Source organism: Myotis daubentonii, chromosome 1 (assembly GCF_963259705.1).
Source record: "Myotis daubentonii chromosome 1, mMyoDau2.1, whole genome shotgun sequence".
NCBI classification, from domain to species: domain Eukaryota; kingdom Metazoa; phylum Chordata; class Mammalia; order Chiroptera; family Vespertilionidae; genus Myotis; species Myotis daubentonii.
In genome coordinates this window covers 147,403,603-147,423,062 of record NC_081840.1, presented here as the reverse complement: position 1 = coordinate 147,423,062, position 19,460 = coordinate 147,403,603, and the positions used below count along the sequence as shown (strand labels likewise).

Genomic DNA, 19,460 nt, shown 5'->3' with positions numbered 1-19,460 from the left:
ATTCCAGATGGCAGGTTCTTTGAACCACTGGTGCTTGATCTCTATCTTGGAAAGAAAGAATGACTTTCACTTAAGCCAAGTAAGAGCCAGTTAGTATTTATTACACACAGAACACTGGTGTCCTGCCAGGTTGCAAAGGATGAAGTTGACATAATTTCCTTTAGGCTAGTATGTGGTAGCCCAGGGCTAAATAAATCTAAGAAAGCTTAGAGCTGTTGAACTACAAAGTCTATTTTACATGAATGGGTGGAGACACTAGATGGATATCTTAGGCCATGTTGGGAATGATGAGTGAGAGCTGAGGCTGAGCAGGTGGTCTGTCTATGAGGGCACTAGGCTTTCTTGACCTTGAATGGCAGTGAGCTGGAGAGAGTGTGGCCTGAGGTGGGGTGAGGAGAGACTCAGTCAAGGCAGAGCACACTCAGAGGAGGCTCTGAACATAATTTAACAAAGTGAGTGTTTAAAGAAGGATGGTCAGAGTTAAGGGAACTCACAGGAATGTTTTTGCACCCAGGGAACACAGTTTAGGGTAGTGTTACCACTCCTGAGAGGGCACGGGAAGGAAACTGTTTCTGAGCTTGGTAAGAGGAGCTGTAGCTGTGAGGAGGGGCTGTGGCCAGAAGCTAGTTGTAGGGGATGTAGGCACAGCTGGAATCACAGTGCTGAGGCAGGATGCTAATGGTGCAAGAGCTCCTGCAAAGTTTGTCTCCCTCCATCTTCTGGTTGCCTGCTAAAGTTTCTCATCTTGGAGGTGTGCGCACACATGCACACGTATGTACACACACACACACACACACACACACACACACAGAGGCATGCACACAAAATGCATATGCAAGCACAGGACAGAGAATTGATGGGAAGCAGCACAGAGCCCAGTTGGCAAAAAGCTTTATATTCCACATTGGTTTTAATTTTAATTTGAAAATATTTCTAGTCTTAAGAATGAAAAACATTTTATGGCTGCATACTTTTGGATGTAAGAGTACCTGTTTGTGAAGAATTCTAATTAATATGTTTATATTTACTCAAGTGGCCTATGTCTTACTGATTTCCCCCCCCCTCAGAAGCAGTTTAAGTAAAAGAAATACTAGTAATTTATGACAGTCCAGAGAGAGACAGTGAGATCAAAGCCTTCTTTCAAATTCTCTTAAAAAATTTCCACAAAAACACACATTAAATATCATGTGCTCACACACACACACACACACACACACACACACACACCCCTCTCTAACAACTTGACAATTATCATCAATACTCTTGTTTAGCTACTTTATTGATTCAGGGGAAGCAGAAGTGCCTGTTTTGATAGCTTTGGGGTAGATAATGTGGTAGATATTAAAGCTTTAGTAGGACTGGGAGAGGGAACTTATTAATTACAGCTGTTGGTAGGACAATTTCGCACAGAAGTTGAAAGCGGGGAACAGGAAGATGTTGTAATTCTGGGCTTAGTGGTTGGGATGCATACCAGGGCTCTGGCTGGGGAAGCACTGTTCTGAGGAATTGGGGGGAAGGGTAATGAGCTAGAAGCACTTCTTGCTCATCACCTTATCTGTTGCTCAGAACAGTCCCGCCTGGAGCACTGAAGTTGTCCATGGGCAGGCACTCAGCTGAGAAATTGCAGAGCTGGAGTCCGACCCAGGTTCTTTGCACGGTGTCCCAGGGTCTGATGCCATAATGTTTGACGAGGCGACCCGTGCGCCGTCACTCTCCAGGGAGTCAGTGCTCACCCTCTTCCCACCATCAGGCAATGCTCGCGGCCCCCGTTTGCTCTCCCTGCCACACATCAACACTTGCTCAGAAGTACCTTCTCCACTTCCTTCTCTTTCCACTGCTAGAAGGAAATGGTCGGATTGTGCTTGTTTCCGTGATGTGCTGACTTCTGGGCTAGATGGTGTTTAAGCTGAGGAAGAGGGGACATCTGTACTACCTGCTGCTCCTCTATGTAGAGATGAAATAGAGCCAAAGGAATGGGTTTGGGGGGCTAGACCTGCATCTGGCTTGTGATGTGATAGTAATAGTGAAGGTGGAAGAAACGAGGGGATGCGGGGCAGTAATGAGCAATATATCTTGAAATGGTTTCAGTAATATCTCTAAACTGCTGAATTGGAAGGTCAGGACGCAGAGATGCAACTAACAGAAGCCATCTGTGCGCAGAGTAATTGGGTCCAGGTGAAGGGCGAGTTTCTTGAAGAGTGTGTAGGGAAAGAAGTTCATCAGATGCAGCAGTGAGCCCTGCTGCTCTGAGAGGTCCTACAAGATGTCAGAAACAGGTGATTACACCAAAGTGGCCAAGCAGAATTTAAAATGCCATGCATATCTGATGAGAGCTGTGTGAAAATGCATGGGTAAGGAGAACAACTAGGAAAGTGGTTTTTTGTTGTTGCTCTTTTTTTTTTTTTTTAATGTCAGAAGCAGTGGAGAGGCCAGGAGCATTTAAAACTGGAACGTGTCCTTTGGATTTGGCAGGAGCTTCATACCACGTAACGGAGCAGGAAGGAATTGGTTGAATGTATGAATCCAGTCCTGTTCTTTTCTTCCATCCTTTCTTCCTTTACACAGTCACCAGACTGATCCTCTGAAAACAAAGATCTAATGATGCCTGTTGCTGTTGAAGGGAGTGTATTATTCTTCTGCACATGGGTTTATTTTCTGGTTGGTGAATGTCAGCTGCTCCTCCTCTGACCAGATTGTACGCTCCTGGAGGCAGGGCCACTTTCACTGCTGCCTCAGGACAGCGTCTCTAAGGTGGCATTTTCATCTTGCCACAGATTGTCTCCCCCTGCCCTGCCTGCTGTCGCAGGGTGTGGAGGCCGGATTCAGGAGGGAGGCCAGGTCGTGCACACGCCTTGTGAAGAGGTGGTGAAGGGGTGCTGTTGCATTGGTAGTGAGGGAAGGAGAGCTACTGATGAGACCCAGGGCACACGTGCTTCATCGCCTGTGGAGGGTGAGGGCGAGCAAGGGATAAGGGATCTAAGTCTCTGAGATGAGTGATGGGGCTGTGCTCCCAGAGGGTGAGGAGGAGGACCAGCGATGCACAACAGGCTGGGAGGAATCCAACCCGAGGTATACATGGGGCACTAAGAGGTAGTAGAGAGATGTTCTGGGGTGTAGGGGCGGGTTCTGGTCAGCAGATGCAGATTTTCTAGTCGCTAACACAGAGCCTTGCTCAGGGGCCTCAGGCTGCTGGGAGCAGGATGGGGAGAGGGCGGGGGACAGGGCATTGCCTGTCTTCGCCGTTGTCACAGTGCGATCCCGTTCACCAGTGTGTAGGTTGTGCTCTGCCAGAGGAGCCTGTCCGGGTCCTGGGGGAGGAATAGATTGAGTGGGTGGAGAGAATAGAAGAGTTGGTGGAAGTCTTACTTTATGTGGAATTGGGGGAACATGTTCCACAGCAATAGTCATCTTCTCATTTTGCTGTCTCTTCACTCTACCCACTTACTCTCTGCCCTGCCCATCAGTCCTGCACAGTGCCATTGGACTAGTTTCTGTAAGACACTACTGGTTAACTCACAACCCCCTTTGGTCACATTGTGTCCTTCCTGACCTGGCATTTGCTATTCTACATGATTGTCTGTGTCAGCTTTTATATCCATCTGTGACAGGATGGATGACCCTGTGTTCCTCACACACATCAATCTCTGCTTTTCTGCGTCCACAGTTTGGCTCACATCAGCTGGCTGGGTTGGAATACTGATTGTACTTCTATCAGCCACATTTCATTTAGCAAAGTATAGCCTGCAGGCCAAGTTTGGCCCACTGCTGTTTTTTTAAGTAAAGTTTTATTGGAAAACTGTCACATTCATTTGTTTATGCGTTGTCTGTGGCTTTTTTTGCACCACTATAGCAGGCTGAATAGTTGCTGCAGAAACCCCATAGCCTACAAAGCCTAAAATATTCACTCTGGCTCTTTAAGGAAAAAGTTTGCTTTTATTCATGGTCTCAGCAGCTTTGCATTGTACTTTCTGTAAGTCAAGATTATGGAATACCTGGTCCTTTTCCAGGAACAGGGGTACAGAGGGCTAGAAAGAAATGGAAATCGTAAGTGTTAACATTAAATTTCAGTCATCTTGTAGATCATCACCTATTTTCAAACATGGTGTTAGGTAAAGCAGTCTGCAACTAAGCCATAAGGAATTATAAGTGAGAAGGCAAATTTTTATACTGATTATGGTGTGACAATCAGGGAAATCACTGTTTTTTAGAAAATGGGAATTAAAATGTGAGACATAATGAAAGTTGTATTAGTGGCCCCAGGTTCATATGGCCCATTATTCTTTTATTTTTGATGAAAAATTGATGAAAGAAAATTTAATAGTATGCATACTGGGTTATGTTCGTTGGGACAGAACCCTGGGAGTGTAGCTCCTAATGGATCAGATGCTCTGATTACAGTGTTCATTCACAGAAGTTTTTTAGAGGAGAGACCAAAAGGTAGGGGTGAAAATACAGCCTGGAACTACAGATGGTTAAAGCCATTTGTGTAATTCATTGATAAATAGTGATGAGGAATTGAAAAGACCTGAAATTTAAGAAAGACCTGGTTCTGTTGGCAAGAAAAAAATGGACAGACAGATCAAATGTGGTCATTGGATTTCTGAGTGCAACTGATAGTAAGGAAAGAATTCTACCTGGAAGAAATTTTGGCAGCAAAATCCTTTATATGTTTCTAATGTGAACTTTTAATATGTCATCCATCTTAACTTTATCTGTTAAATGTCCAGTGTGGGCTAGATTAATTCTTTTTGGAAAGAAAGCCTAGGTAGATAAATTATTAGAATCTGTGAAATATGTGTATGTGAGACAGAATTTATTTTTTATGTTTCCTTTTGCACATCCTGCCATATAAATAACCCTGCTAAATGGTGATTTTACAAAATCAGATTTGACCTGATTGAAGTCTAGGAATGTAGTCGTCATACACCCGAGATGCATTAACCAAGGGTCATGTTCAAAGATAGTCTCCTGTTCGTGATTAAAGAGGACACAGGCTGCGTATCCAGCACTGAGCTAACACTCCCTCACCTCGGAAACACTCGCTGGGAATAGAGTTCGTGCATCATATTGGGTGGCTCGCAGTTTTGATTCGTTCTGTTACAGATGAGTTTAACCTTTTTTTAAGTTAGCTTTTATCACTTAAGATTGTGTTTGCCAGTTTTTTTTCTGCTGTAAAGTTAGCAAATTATTTTATACTTACTAACAAGTATTTTGGGGAGTGATTTTAGACCATAAATATTCTCTTGTCATCAAACTTTTACCTGCTAGTTTTAGCACAATACAAATACTGTCAGATGGTGAATTTCTAATCCCTTCATTCCTTTTACATTTATTAGTTGACTTTCTACCATAAAGTAGAATTTCCACTTCTCCCCCATTGGTTATTCATTTATTTTATTCTTAGGGACTCACAGATTCCTGTTTTACTCAGTTGGGTACGATCCATTACTATTACTTACTTTGATGTTTAGCTTCTTCTGGGTTTGTCAGACTGGTTGCTTTGTCCTTTTGACGTGTCCCTGTCATTCTTTGAGCACTTTCTTCATGACACAAAGGATATTTCAGCTCATGTTGAGCAGCAGGCCTTCGAATATATACAGTGGGGCCTTGACATACGAGTTTAATTCGTTCAGTGACGGAGCTCATAACTCAAATTACTCGTATGTCAAATCTTAAAGTGAACGAGTGAGACACGTGATGCTGGGCTGATGTAGTGGCGTTCACTGTGACGTTTGCTGTGCCAACTAGTGGTGGGGTATCTGAAGCTGGCTCATAACCTGAATTTTAGCTCGCAACTCAAAGCAAAAAATCGGCCGAGAGACGGCTCGTATCTCGAAAAACTCGTTAGTTGGAACACTCGTAAGTCAAGGCCCCACTGTATATAGATAGATGACACTGAAGTTATTCAAAGTGTTCCCTCAGGAGTTCGACTGGGAGTTTGATTGCTTGCTATGATGTGCACTGACCACCAGGTGGTGGCATGGAATGAAGGAAGGCCCTGGCCAGCAGCTGGCAGCCAGGGAAGGGAGGCCCCTATGGGCCCTGATCACTGGCCAGGCCTAGGGACCCTACCTGTGCATGAATTTCATGCACTGAGCCTCTAGTTTCATTATAATGATGAGCTGTCCTAGGAACTTAACTCTCCTTAAAATCAGTTAGCCTGTGGTAAAATCAGTTTCATGATATGTCATTGGATGACGTTGAGGACTTACTGCACTTTCCTTGCCTTAGCCCCAGAATCAGTCATTTTGCCCAAGAGCCCTGATTTGTTTAAGTGGGCAATGGTAAAAACTATTCTAAAGAGAATGCAAAATTTGGGCTTCAGTTTTGCTCATTGTCAGCTCACTGCAGAGTTGTTGCTTGTAGGACCTTTTAGTTGACAGAACTAAGAAATATGCATTTGCACATATACACATAAACTCACACACATTTATATCTTTCCTGTATCTGCCTATCTAAATAGCTGAAAACCGTGAAGTCACCCTACTTTCCTTTATAACCCAATTCCACATAGTCTGTTCTAGCCTTTCTCCTTTCTGTGTTTATACCTTCCTTCTCCTATGGTATGAAACTTGGCTCCCATTATCCTCAACGTATTTACTTATTTGCTGTACCTCCCGGTGTGTAAGCAGTGCCCCAATCAAATGGGCTGTCTTTGAGGCCCCAGCCTGTTGGCCTGAACCATGCAGGTGTCTCCTTGGTCCTGGTGCTGCAGGCTCGTGCTGGGCCAGAGTCTCCTTTCCTCCCCATGGGACCGCCCCACCTCTCCCCCACCCCAAACGTTCCCATCAGTGCAGCAACTCACAGCAACCTTGAGTAGGATTCATTAGTGCTTAGTAAGTGTCTCTGTTGTGACTCAAGGCAGTTTATAAAGAATGGGCAATGGGCATCATAAAGTGAAGGGAGGAGAGGAAGAGAGCTGAGCTGAGTAAGTGATGAGATTTAGGCCAGAATCAGTATGGGAGGTTGTTCAAGCAGTAGTCACCCAAATGGAGGAATATTCATATTCATGTTAATGTCAGGAGAATGTCATCCTTCATCTCTCCTTTTTTGAAGAATTGGAGTACAGTAGGGTCCCAAAGTAAAATTGCTTCTTAGTCTTGAGAGAGGGAGTTCCAGAAGTCTACCTGGTGGTCAAAGGAATGTTTTGGAATCTTTTTATATTATAAAGAAAACAAAAATGGAAGTGAATTCAGAAGGATAGAAAAACTTTCAGGTCTCTACCCCTCCTCCTATCTCCTAAAAACAGAATAGTTTTAAATGCTCATATATTTGTGTCAAGACTTTCTTGTTCTTTGTACTTTATGGAGTATCAGTTATTTCTTGGAAAACCAGCCTTGTTCTTGTATAAAAGGTAACTTCAGGAACTTCAAAGCATAATGCTGTAAATCTTAGAACATCAGAGGTTGTGCCCAAAAAACCCTAGTTAAATAGGTGCCACAATTTCCCTCCTGGGACTTTGTCATGGGATAGAAATGGGTTAGAATTGAGAACAGATTGGAGAAGATGTTGACGTTGTACTGTTTAGCTTAAAATTATCAGGGGAGGGGAGGACGTGCCTCTCTCCCAGTCAGGCTTGGATGAACATGGCGCTGTACCAGGTGTTGTGAAGGCACTATAATGCAGAGCTCCTCTAACGGGGTTGTCATTCTCTTCTGTGAGATTGCTCTGTGACCCCAAAGAACCATGTTTTCTAAGAAAGATCTCCTAATAGGAAGCCCCATGTAGGGATAAAAGCCAGGGTTCTAAGCCCAAGATACAGAACTAATCAGTCTAATGAATCTGGTAGTTCCTATTGTTTGGGTAATAGCAATGCCCCTTGTAAGGGATATTGGTGTTGCTCAGCTGTAATCCAAAATCCCAACCTGGCATCACAAAGCCAGATCGGGTTCCAGTCAAGCAAAGTAATAAATATAAATGTACATATTTGGAAAGAAAGTAAATTTTTTGAATTATAAATGTCTCCACCTTACTGTATTCTTTTAATAAAGAAGTATCTTAGGTCCCATGGAGCAGCGGTTGCCAACCAGTGGTGGGCCATGAGGTCCGAAAGGTTGGCGACCGCTGCTATGGAGGGATTGGCCTGGTGAGTCATTAAGGCAAAGACCAAGCATTTATATCCATGTGAGCAGCTGAACCAGGATGTCAGGACCCAAGAGTATGATCGTTGTTCTCAAGTTTCCCATGAATGCAGAAAGTAATTGTTACAAACCCATTACTGTTATGATACGTCCTCAAACATGTGAGATTTGTAAAGTAAACATACAGTGGAAGTGCAGGTCATGTTGGCATGGTCAGAGCAATGCATGTTTTTTTTTTTTTTTTTTTACCAGTTTTTGATTCTGAGAATGCATGTTTGCTTATTCCTAAGCATCAAGCTTCAAGAATTGTTTATTTTGCAAGGCCATCTGTTAGAAACATGCTCCTCTTAACTCTGCAAATGCTCTTTTCAGATGCTGTCTTTGCATTTCAATTACGCAACCCAGTGCACAACGGACATGCTCTATTAATGCAGGACACCCATAAACAACTTCTAGAGAGGGGCTACCGGCGCCCTGTTCTTCTCCTGCACCCTCTGGGTGGCTGGACCAAGGATGATGATGTTCCTTTGATGTGGCGAATGAAGCAGCATGCTGCCGTGCTGGAGGAAGGCGTCCTGAATCCCGAAACAACGGTGGTGGCCATCTTCCCGTCCCCCATGATGTATGCTGGACCAACCGAGGTAGACTGCTTTTGAGATTTTCCCGCAGCAGTGTGCAAACCTCTCTCATGAATACAGCTAGTGTCGGCCACAGACCCGTCTGATCTGTGTGTCTGTTGCAAACACTGAGTGTGCCCGGAGTGCTCTCCTGCTCTGTCAGGGATGCTCTCTAGGGGTGGGGAAGAGCGGGCAGGGGAGGGGCATGCTCCTCTTGCTCTTGTTGCAGTCCTTGGTCCCAGTTGTGGAACAAGTTCTCTGCAGATGGAGAGCTTGGTGAGCTCGGAAAGGTGTGACACAGGCACCTCTTGTAACTAACTGCTGGCCACGTTACAGGCACAGCTCATATAGCACCTATCTCATCCCTTTGACTGAGTCCTGAGTCACTCTTCCCAGGAAACAGATTTGCTCTGATTTTTTCTTCTGAATTTTGGAAGGGCCAAAGGTATTGCAGTAGGAAGAATGTTTTAAAAACATTCAGGGGACATTCTTCATCTGTTCTTTTGTGAAGGACTGGAGCATAAGACAGTCAGGATATAAAGTTGCTTCTTGATTTGGGTGGGAGAGGGTTCTAGTATTCCACTAAGGGGTGAGAAGGGATAGTTTGAGATATTTTTATATCTCTATATAAGGAGGACTTAAATAGATTTTTGCTTGAAGGCAGAGTAGGCTTTCAAAAAATATTTTTTGAATGAATGAATGACTTAAATAACAGTGGGAAATTTCTAGCCAGCTTCTTTTTGAGTGTTCAAGCTAAAGAGTGGAAGGCACCTTATTATGGCATTATTTTCATCTCTTGGTCAAATTTATCTGGGAGACAAGCCCTTTTGAGTAAATAATTTAGTTGTATATACTCCTATGATGTCTTCTTCCAAAAAAAGAAAAATAAAAGAAAGAAAAAAAAGCTTAAAAGAAAATCCAAGAATGTTTAGCTATTTTATGGGCTCAAGCCCAAAAAAATTTTATTAGAGCTTAGTTGTGGGGTTGTATGCTCTGTTACCTCTTTCCAAGAAAAACAGGCAAACAAAAAACAACTGTCACAATACACTGAAAGATTAGCTCTTCTCTTGGATTCAGCTGAAGTAATGCAGGTAAAAACTCTCACGTTCTTCCCTCTTTGTTGTTATACAATGCTCATGAATATTGGGTAGTGGTAGACCTTTGCATTTCCTAGAGATCACTCATGACCTTTAGTTTTTACATCTCAAAGAAGAACTAAAATTGTTTTGGAAATAAAGTAACAATTTTGTAACAATAGTTCCCCAATCTCTCCTTTGGTCCTATCTCCATCATCACCATCATTATCACCATCATCGTCATCATCTAAAGGGAATCATTTGGTCTGAAGTACTCCAAAATTATAGGATGAATGGTTTTCAATGACCCAAGTGAGTTTAGCATCAGAAATGGGTATATGATAAATAACCTCGGTAAGAGCCAGGTAGGAGAGTGAAGGAATTTATCTTCCCTAATTCAGGGAATATTTTTCCTCTTTGTGTTTCTTATTCTCTAAAAGGAGAAGAGAGAGGACATTTTATTAATTAAATGAACTAAAAACTGCTTTTTAGAAGGTGGGAGTGGGGGATAGGTAAATAATAAATGCAGCCAGCTGTAAGGAATCCTTTCTTGAGGGTCAAGCATGCTGTTTTATCTACATGAGGAAGATTTTCATGTCTTCTGATTTCAGAGCAGGGTATGTTTCTACAGGAAGACTCAAAGGTGGAGATACCTACAGGTACCTTTGGGTGCTTGCATTTTGGCTCACCTGAGAGTCTTCCTCCTTGCAAGGCAAAACTGCCTAGTTGGCAAGCTGGTTGCAGGAGGCCTCAGATTCGACTCCCAGTGTTGCCTGTGAGAACATGGTCTGGAAAAAGCAAAAGACTGTTGTCCAGGAGACCAGGCACGGATGTGGACCTGGTTTGCCACCAGCTGGTTTTCGATCTTGGGTTAGCCATCTCTGGGCGGTGCTGAGTTCCCAGTAAATGGTTATTTAAAGAATGCACAGAGGAGGGACTGAATGTTCTTTAAGGTTCTGCCCCATTCTGATGATTTTCTAGTTTTTGTTTTTTCTTTTAATTTCATGTTGAAGTATAATTATAGTACATCAGAAAAGTCACATTTACAATACAATGAATTTCCCCCATTTGGTCACATTCATACAACCAACACCCATATTTTTAAAAAGACTACTACAACACCCCAGAAGTTCTTCTTCCTTCCCCCTCCTCTACATTACCTGCCCTTCCTCAGTAGTAATCACTGTCCCCACCCCTCACATCATGGATCCAGTTTGCTCGGTTGTAGTTTGGATACTCTGGGAAACAGACTCTGAGAGCAAGATTAGGGTTCAGGACATTTATTAGGGAGAGTACGTAGGGGCAGTGATTACGGAAGGGAAGGGAAAGAAAGAGAGCAGGGTTGGGCAGTGGGAAAAGCTGATATGTGATTCAGCCTTAGTGGAAGCCTAGTTGATCCCATGTGGAGTTCTGGAAAGGCCTTCAGAGATGTTCCAAGTTGCATAAGAAATAGGTGGTTATATCCCTTGTTCACCCGTGATTGGCTGCTCGGGAAGGGGCGGGCCTTTGGGCTGCTGCTCTGTGAGAGGCAGCTTCTAAAGAGGGCGGACAGCTGCCTGGTGTTCGCTGGCAGAGCTCCTAGCAGCTGGGGATGATCTTTCCTTCCCGAGGGGGGCGTGGGTGGTGCATCCCAGCATCCAGTCCCGCCTGTTCTGACACCTTTTATAGCTAGAGTTCTATATTCTCTCTCGTGTCTGGCTTCTTTCACTTTACATTTTGTTTGTGAAACTTGCCCTTATCGTTGTGTGTAGTTAGTTGGAGGTTAGTCATTCTCAGAACTGCGGAGTGTTCCCTGTGATAGGCTTTTGGTCAGTTCCAGTTTTTTGCTGTTAAAAGTAGCGCCGGTATGAAAGCTTTAGTGCCCATTTCTGTTGGCGTACCTGGGAGTAGCATTGCTGGGTTGTGGGTTCATATTTGTTCAGCTTCAGTGCATGCTGTCAGTCAGTTTTCGAGTGGGTGGCACTATTTTATACTTCCATCTGCAGTGTATTTCTTTACCTGTACTTTCTCACTTTAGCCATTTCTGCCCTTTAGCCTAGCCTGTGGTCGGCAAACCGCGTCTCGCGAGCCACATGCGGCTCTTTGGCCCCTTGAGTGTGGCTCTTCCACAAAATACTACGTGGGGGAGCGCACGTACAGTGCGATTGAAACTTCGTGGCCAATGAGCAGAAGTCGGTATTTTGTGAAAGAGCCGGTATTTTGTGAAAGAGCTGGTATTTTGTGGAAGAGCCACACTCAAGGGGCCAAAGAGCCGCACGTGGCTCTCGAGACGCGGTTTGCCAACCACTGGCCTAGACTATTTGGCCAAGCACTTTGTAATACGTTTACTATTTCTAAAGCAATTGCGAAAATGTTTGCATTGAACCTGAAGAGGAATTGGAGCATGGTAAATGAGTTGTTCAATACAGTGATTGAGAAATAGAGGATAATAAGTTCACTTTTATTGCACTCTTATTGTATTTGTCAGGCATATTTCAGGTGTTTTACATGTGTTAGCTAACTTAATCCTTAAAACAGCACTGAGGGAAGGTACTATTACTGTTCTCAATTTAAAGGTAAGGAAACTGAAACTCAAAAGTAGTTCAAGGTCACATAATAGTCTATAGACTGTCTGGCCACAGAGCCATGTATTTAACCTCACAGCATGTTTTATTTTTTTTATCTTACTACTAGAGACCCAGTGCATCAAATTCGTGCACTCGGGGGAGGGTCCATCAGCCTGGACTGCACCCCCTTGCAGTCTGGGAGCCCTCAGGGGATGTCCAACTGATGGCTTAGGCCTGCTCCCTGCAGTTGGACATCCTTAGCGCTGTCGTGGAGGCAGGAGAGGCTCCCGTCACCGTAGTCGTGTTCGCCAGTTGTGAGCTGAGTGGTGCTCCCCCTGTGGGAGCGCACTGACCACCAGCTCCTGCCTTGAGCGTCTGCCCCCTGGTGGTCAGTGCACATCATAGCGACCAGTTATTCTGCTGTTCGGTTGATTTGCATATTAGCCTTTTATTATATAGGATATAATAGTAATGCATTTTAAAATTACGTGGTCATATATTCTTTTAAAACAGTCTGGAAATAAATTCTTAAAACCTACAGATGTTCCAAAATAGTGACTTAGGATGGCACTATTGATATTCATTAGAGGGGTATAGTGGCTTTCACTTATTTTTTGATTATTATAGCCTAGAGCTGTGGGTTATGATATTCTTTATATAATCTATACAGGCATACCTCAGAGATAATTGTGAGACTACTGCAATTTAATATCACAATAGAGAGTCACATGAATATTTTTGTCTTCCACTACACAGAAAAGTTATGTTTGCACTATACTGTAGTTTATTAAATGTACAATAGCATTATGTCTTAAAAAAACCCCAGTGTACATAACTAAATTAAAAAATACTTTATTGCTAAAAATGCTAACCATTATCTGATCTTGTTGGAAAATGGTGCTGATAGACTTGCTCAACATAGGGTTACCATAGACTTTCAATTCATGCACACACACACACAACCACAACAACCCATAATATCTGCAAAGCATAGTAAAGTGCAATAAAACAAAGTGTGCCTGCATTCTTGCTTTTTGTACTCTTATGATATCTACTTCAGTTAGATATTCCAAATATCTAACTGTTTTTGTGTTGTGAGGAATGAATGAATGGGATAATGTATATCAGTTAGCACATTGCGTAGCTTGTGATAATACATGGTAATTAGCATCAGCTGCCTTAAAAACACTCGTAAAGTACCTTTGCTGCAAGTTCTCAATATCCCTAGGATTCTGTCCCCACACCAAGGGGGCTGCCTGTCAGTCAGTGTGAAGTCCTAGAATTTTGGTTTGGACAGAGAGCCTGGAATGACCTCTTCCCTAACAAACTTCATATCAGAGCATATATCCTCTGATTTGGAATGCTCTTTGGTGTTTGATAGCACATAAAAAATATGAAGATCAATAATAAATAAAAGGAAAATGAAATTAACTCCTTTTTGAGTGCCTGTTAATGTGTCACACATTGAACAGATTCTTTGCATCCATTGTGTAACCTCCTCCCCACAGCAGCTCCGTGAGATGGGTTTTATTCCCAGTGAACGATGAGGTTAGTGAAGCTCCGAGCAGGTTAGTAGTTATAATGGGGAAAGTAGATTTAAAAAAATATATATTTTTATTGATTTCAGAGAGGAAGGGAGAGGGAAGGAAACATTAATGATGAGAGAGAATCATTGATCAGCTGCCTCCTGCACGCCCCCTACTGGGGATCGAGCTCGCAACCCGGGCATGTGCCCTTGACCGGAATCGAACCCAGGACCCTTCAGTTCGTAGGCCAACACTCTATCCATTGAGCCAAATCAGCTAGGGCAGGGAAGGTAGATTTTATTTGGGAACTATTACCGTAGAGGAAAAGAGACCTCAGGGTAGAACGGGGCTCAGTTCTAAATATGGCATAGACAGACAGGTGGGGGGAATTATAGCCAAAGAGTGGGTGGGGGTTATGGATGGAAAACTACTAAGAGGCAACATTGGAAATAACAGTCAAGGGATGATTCTGGTTAAACAGACCAAGCAGTATTCTTGCTGAAAGCGGGCCAGTCTGACCAAGTATCATGTGGGGGATGGAAGTAGGGGATGAAGAACTGGATCAGATACGATGGATGAGGAATTCAGTTAGCAAGACTTTTGCCACAGCTGGGCATTTTAGTCCCGACAAAGATGCACACTGGAGGTCAAGGCCTGGAGGGCTTCGAAGAGCCTGACTAGAGTTAGGTCAAGGAGAGAGTGTCAGATCCTGCATCCAGCAATGTGTGTGTTCTGTTGGCCTGTGCTCCTTGCTGTGTGGAAGCCCCCAAGGGGCCTGTGCCTTGGTAGTCGGTGGAAGGGCATGGAATCTCGGTGCCTGCACAGAGCTCGCAGGGCTTAGAGAGCTGTAAAGGCACCTCGAGGTGTACGTCGCAGGCCATGCCTGGCTGGAGTGTCAGGAATAGGCTTAGTGGTGCAGTTCTTGTCAGGAAGCATCAGATCTGGTGCGTGAGTAAAAGGAACTTTTAAAGAGCAAAGTGTAGGCATACTAGTAAACATCTTCCTATTTTAAACTATTAAGTGTTTTAATGTTTATGACCTCACAGGATTTAAACTCTGAGATTGAGCGGCTAATGAAAACTATCCATTTCTCTTTCTCAACCACCTCACTTGTTTGACTTACTTGGCTTATTTACAGCCTTAAATGAATGTTTTGTTTTGATTGTTTTTGGTAATAAACAAAAAGGACACCACTCATTTTTTTGTAGCTTTTCCAGTGACATCAGGAAAGAGTCTGCCAGCAATGCTTATTTGCCAACTAATAATTAAATAAAAACAGTGACTCTTCCTTTATTCATTTTCTGTAGGTCATTTAGAAGGCATTGGTACCAGATTTGTTTCCCTTGCACAAATGCTTTTCAGAACAATGGGCAGCTGTCAAGCCTGTTTGGTTATCACCAGGTTCTCCCTGACTTTCCAGTCTATAAAGACTTAACAGCTTGCCCTAACCGGTTTGGCTCAGTGGATAGAGTGTCGGCCTGCGGACTTAAGGGTCCCAGGTTCCATTCCAGTCAAGGGCATGTACCTTGGCTGTGGGCACATCCCCAGTAGGGGGTGTGCAGGAGGCAACTGGTTGATGTTTCTTGCTCATCGATGTTTCTAACTCTCTATCCCTCTCCCTTCCTCTCTGTAAAAAATCAATAAAATGTATTTTTAAAAAAAGATTTAAGAGCTTGATTCCTAAGTTCCATTTTAGGAATTGGGTGGGTGGGGAGGGAGAGTTGCTTTTCTAATGCTAAAAGGGTGTTATGTTTATATTTTTGTGAGGTATTAATTGCCTATAGAAGTCATGTTTGTCCCTTCTACCAAATTACTAAATCTCTTTTTGTAAAGGATGATCATGCTTTCTAAGACCGGTTAACGTGAAAGTTAGATGTATTTTGGAATGTAGATATATACAACTAGCAGCTGTAATCTGGTTTAAGATCTTCAGATGAGAACTGCCAGTTGAATTTGGAGAAAACACATTGTTGGAGGGAAGAACTTTTCTTTGCCGTGAAAGCTACCCATGCCTTGTTAAATGACCCCTTAAGAGAGACTGATTCTGTGTAAGTGAGCAGGTGCCCTTAAACAAAGATGGTAGGAACATACAGTAGTCCCCTTTATCCTCGGGGGATGTGCCCCAGTAGATGCCTGAAATCATGAATAGGGCTGAGCCCTATATATACTAACTATAGGCTCAGTGCACGAGATTCGTGCACTCAGGGGGAAGAGGGTCGCTCAGCCCCGCCTGCACTCTCTTGCAGTCCAGGAGCCCTCGGGGGATGTCCGACTGACGGCTTAGGCCTAAGTCATCAGTCGGACATCTTTAGTGTTGCTGTGGAGGCAGGAGAGACTGCCGCTGCGGTTGCCAGCCGTGAGCCCGGCTTCTGGCTGAGCGGCACTTCCCCTGTGGGAGTGCACTGACCACCAGGGGGCAGCTCCTGCGTTGAGCATCTGCCCCCTGGTGGTCAGTGCATGTCATAGCGAGTGGTTGTTTCGCCATTCAGTCAATTTGCTTATTAGCCTTTTATTACACAGGATAGGATTTTTTTCCTATACCTATATACGGTTTCACTTAAAGGAAGTGTTATCGGTGGGGTGCCCTCTATGTCCCCACTGGTTGCTGGTGAAAGTGAGCTTCTTGGGGTGCCACTGGAATAAGAATTTCTGGAGGCCCCCATGGGAGGATGAGGTATCATGGAAAGTTTTATTTCTGTGGAATCAAACCCCCGAGTTTCCAAGTTCTATCTCCCTCTGCCCTGCCAAGGAAAAAGTCCAGCTGTGTTTTCATGAGGGCTGGGATTAAAGCCATTGCCCAGAGTTTCTGTTCCATGTTTGCACAGTTGAGTCCAGCATCTGGCTAGATGAGCTTGTGTTCACAGCTGTAGTCCATTGGCTGTGGGGTGCATGGCCATGGGCTATGTGGATCCTGGGGCCACATGGCTATGGAGGAAATGGGTGAGTACAAGGAAGCAGGAACAAAGCCACAGAACAAGAGAGAAACAAGAGACTCTAGAGAGAATTTCTTTGTCTGTGCATTTTAACCTTCTAAGATTTTGTATGCATGCAGTGGCTCCATCCCCTCTAGCCAATTATCTTTTTTCCAGCTTAGACTGGCAGGCAAACATCTTCCCTACATTACCCAGATGTTACTGCCCATGTGTTCGTCTTCCTCATTGTTGGACCCCTTTCCCCAGTGATTTGCAGGGAATGGATTGGTGGTTCCCTGGGGAGTGTGATGTTGTAGCTTCCTGGTGAAGTTGCCCAGATGACCATGTTTATAATGTCTGGCCTTCCCTTTGCTACTTTGCTATTCTATATAATAAAGAGCTATATGCTAATAGTCGTGACACCCTCACACGGTAACAACCGTTCAGCAGGAGGCTGCATGCGTGGCAGGGCACAGCTGCCACGTTGCTCTAGAGACGGGGCGAAAGCAAGGTGGTGCCTGGAGGAGGTGGGACCAGCCCAAGGGTGGGGCTTGAAGCGGCCAGAGAAGGCCAGAGGGATTGGGGGCGGGGCCAGGTGCGCTCAAGCTCTGGGTGGAGAGGTTAGGATGTCAAGGCGGGGCAGCAAGCAGGTGAGCGGGGCGCACGCGGGTGGGCGGTGCTGTGCGATTTCACGCGCCGGGTCACTAGTTATTAATATTAAAACTAGCTAATTACAATGTTAACAGAAGCACCTTCTCTTTGGCATATCTAGTTTGCCAGCATCGCTACTCTTGCATTCTGGGGCCATCATTAATTAAAATACTTAAATTTTACTTAGTTACTTGAATACAAGCAGTATGATACTGTGACAGCTGATCCGATAACTGAGATGGTTTGTAAGTGGCTAACAGGCAGGGAGCCTGTACAGCATGAAGATTTTGGACAAAGGGATTTATGTCCTGGGCGGGATGGAGTGGGAGAGCATGAGGTTTCATCACACTGGTCAGAATGGAATGGGGCACCAAACCATTTATTTCTGGAATTTTCCACTTAATATTTTCAGACTGTGGTGGACTGCAAGTAACTGAAACCACAGAAAACAAAGCCTTAGATAAGGTGGGGCACTAGGTATTAGACTGCTAGAGTCTGTCTGGACCTCAGTTCAGCAACCTTGGTACTTGAATTCTGGCTAAGAAAGAATTCAGAGCTAAAACTCAAACTATAAGAGAAAGTTTATTTAGAAGTCGCAGAGGTAGAAGAAGTGAGCTGTAGCAGAAATGGGCTAAGGAAACAATTTGCAGAGGCAAAAGAAGGGCCCTTAGAGCTTAGGAGAGAGAGACAAGGAAAATACTCCTGGGAGAAGGGGGTGGGGAGAGGCATGGTGTGCTCCATAGATGGGTCCTCCATTTTAAGGGCTGTTAAGAGTGGGGATTTTAGGGGATTTCCCAGGGAAGGATCTCAATAGAATATTCATGAGCTTTCCAGGTGTGTCCTTTCTGGGTTGTGGTCTCCATTGATTGGTCAGCATCAAGACAGGGATCCTTAGTTATTGCAGCTGGTCCTGATGTCAGCCATGGCATTGCTTGTCTGGTTTTGTTGTTTTTCTGGGCCTGGAGCTGAAAGACAGCTGAAGCCTAGATGTTTTCCCTAGGGGTTAATGCTTAAGGGAGTGGTTGTGCAAGGATTCACATGGGAGTCGCATGAGGCCGCTCTTCCACCCCTTGTTCCTCCTCCAAAGGCGTTTGCCACATGACTAGCGACATGCCAGGAGAGGAAAGGTCAGGCGAGGGTCTGAACCAAATGACCAGCCATCTGAGAGGTTGCCCTGGTGACCTTCTGTACCTGGCCCATCGTGCTTGCTCTGCTCATGTCTGTCTAACTGCCAACCACAGAACTACTGTGTTGCCACCTGGATGCCCGTATAGTCAGTTAATTAGTTCATGCTTTCATCCAGTATCTGTCTGGAGCAGTAATATGTGTTAGGTTAGAAATCTGTTCCTGACTATAACACTTGCAAGAGTTCTGAAAGCTTAAGGGACGTTATTCTTGAGATCTGAGCCTAATTATGGGAGCCATACATTCTCAAGTTTTAATTGTAACCTTTGGCCCCCCTGTGGCATCCTTGTTAATTTTGTCTTGTGCTTATTTATTTTATTCATTTTTCTGGAGCAGTGCGACACAGATTCACAATCTCTTATCCAAACTATTTGGGGTCATGTGTTAATTCTACTGGTGGGTCTGGGACATAGAGAACATAGAAATTTCTGTAGCAGTGTGAATGATTTCTCACACTGAGTGGGATCAGTAAAACCCATAAATAACTTCATGTCAGTTTTGGTCAGGTTTTGCTACTAAATTAATTAAAAAACTAGGTTTTTGAATTTCAGATGGATATGTTAACTAATCTTTCTATAGTAATCAAGTCATCACGTTTCACACCTTAAACTTATAGAACATGTTACATGTTAATTATCCTATATAATAAAGAGGTAATATGAGTTATGAGGGTGGGGCGGCGAGCTACCTGCGGCAGAGAGCTACAGGAAGGTGGGACAGCGAGCTATGTGTGGTGGAGAGTTACAAGTGGCTGGTGGGCGAGAGGCGGTGGGCGGGGGGCGGGGCAGCCAGTTGAGGCAAGCGGCAGTGGTGTGCAGGGCCACTAGTATCTCAATAAAATTGGGAAAAAATTGGATTTGAGATTT

At 44.1% G+C, this 19,460-nt stretch overlaps 1 protein-coding gene across 1 annotated transcript in view; it reads left to right on the top strand.

Annotated features, from left to right (window-relative positions):
• The window catches only part of LOC132214567 (bifunctional 3'-phosphoadenosine 5'-phosphosulfate synthase 1), a 121,704-nt gene that overhangs the window by 66,614 nt on the left and 35,630 nt on the right, over positions 1-19,460 (top strand). The window contains exon 10 of the mRNA XM_059661930.1: positions 8,454-8,722. Within this exon, the coding sequence (XP_059517913.1) occupies positions 8,454-8,722 (269 nt within the window). The remainder of the gene's footprint in view (positions 1-8,453; positions 8,723-19,460) is intronic.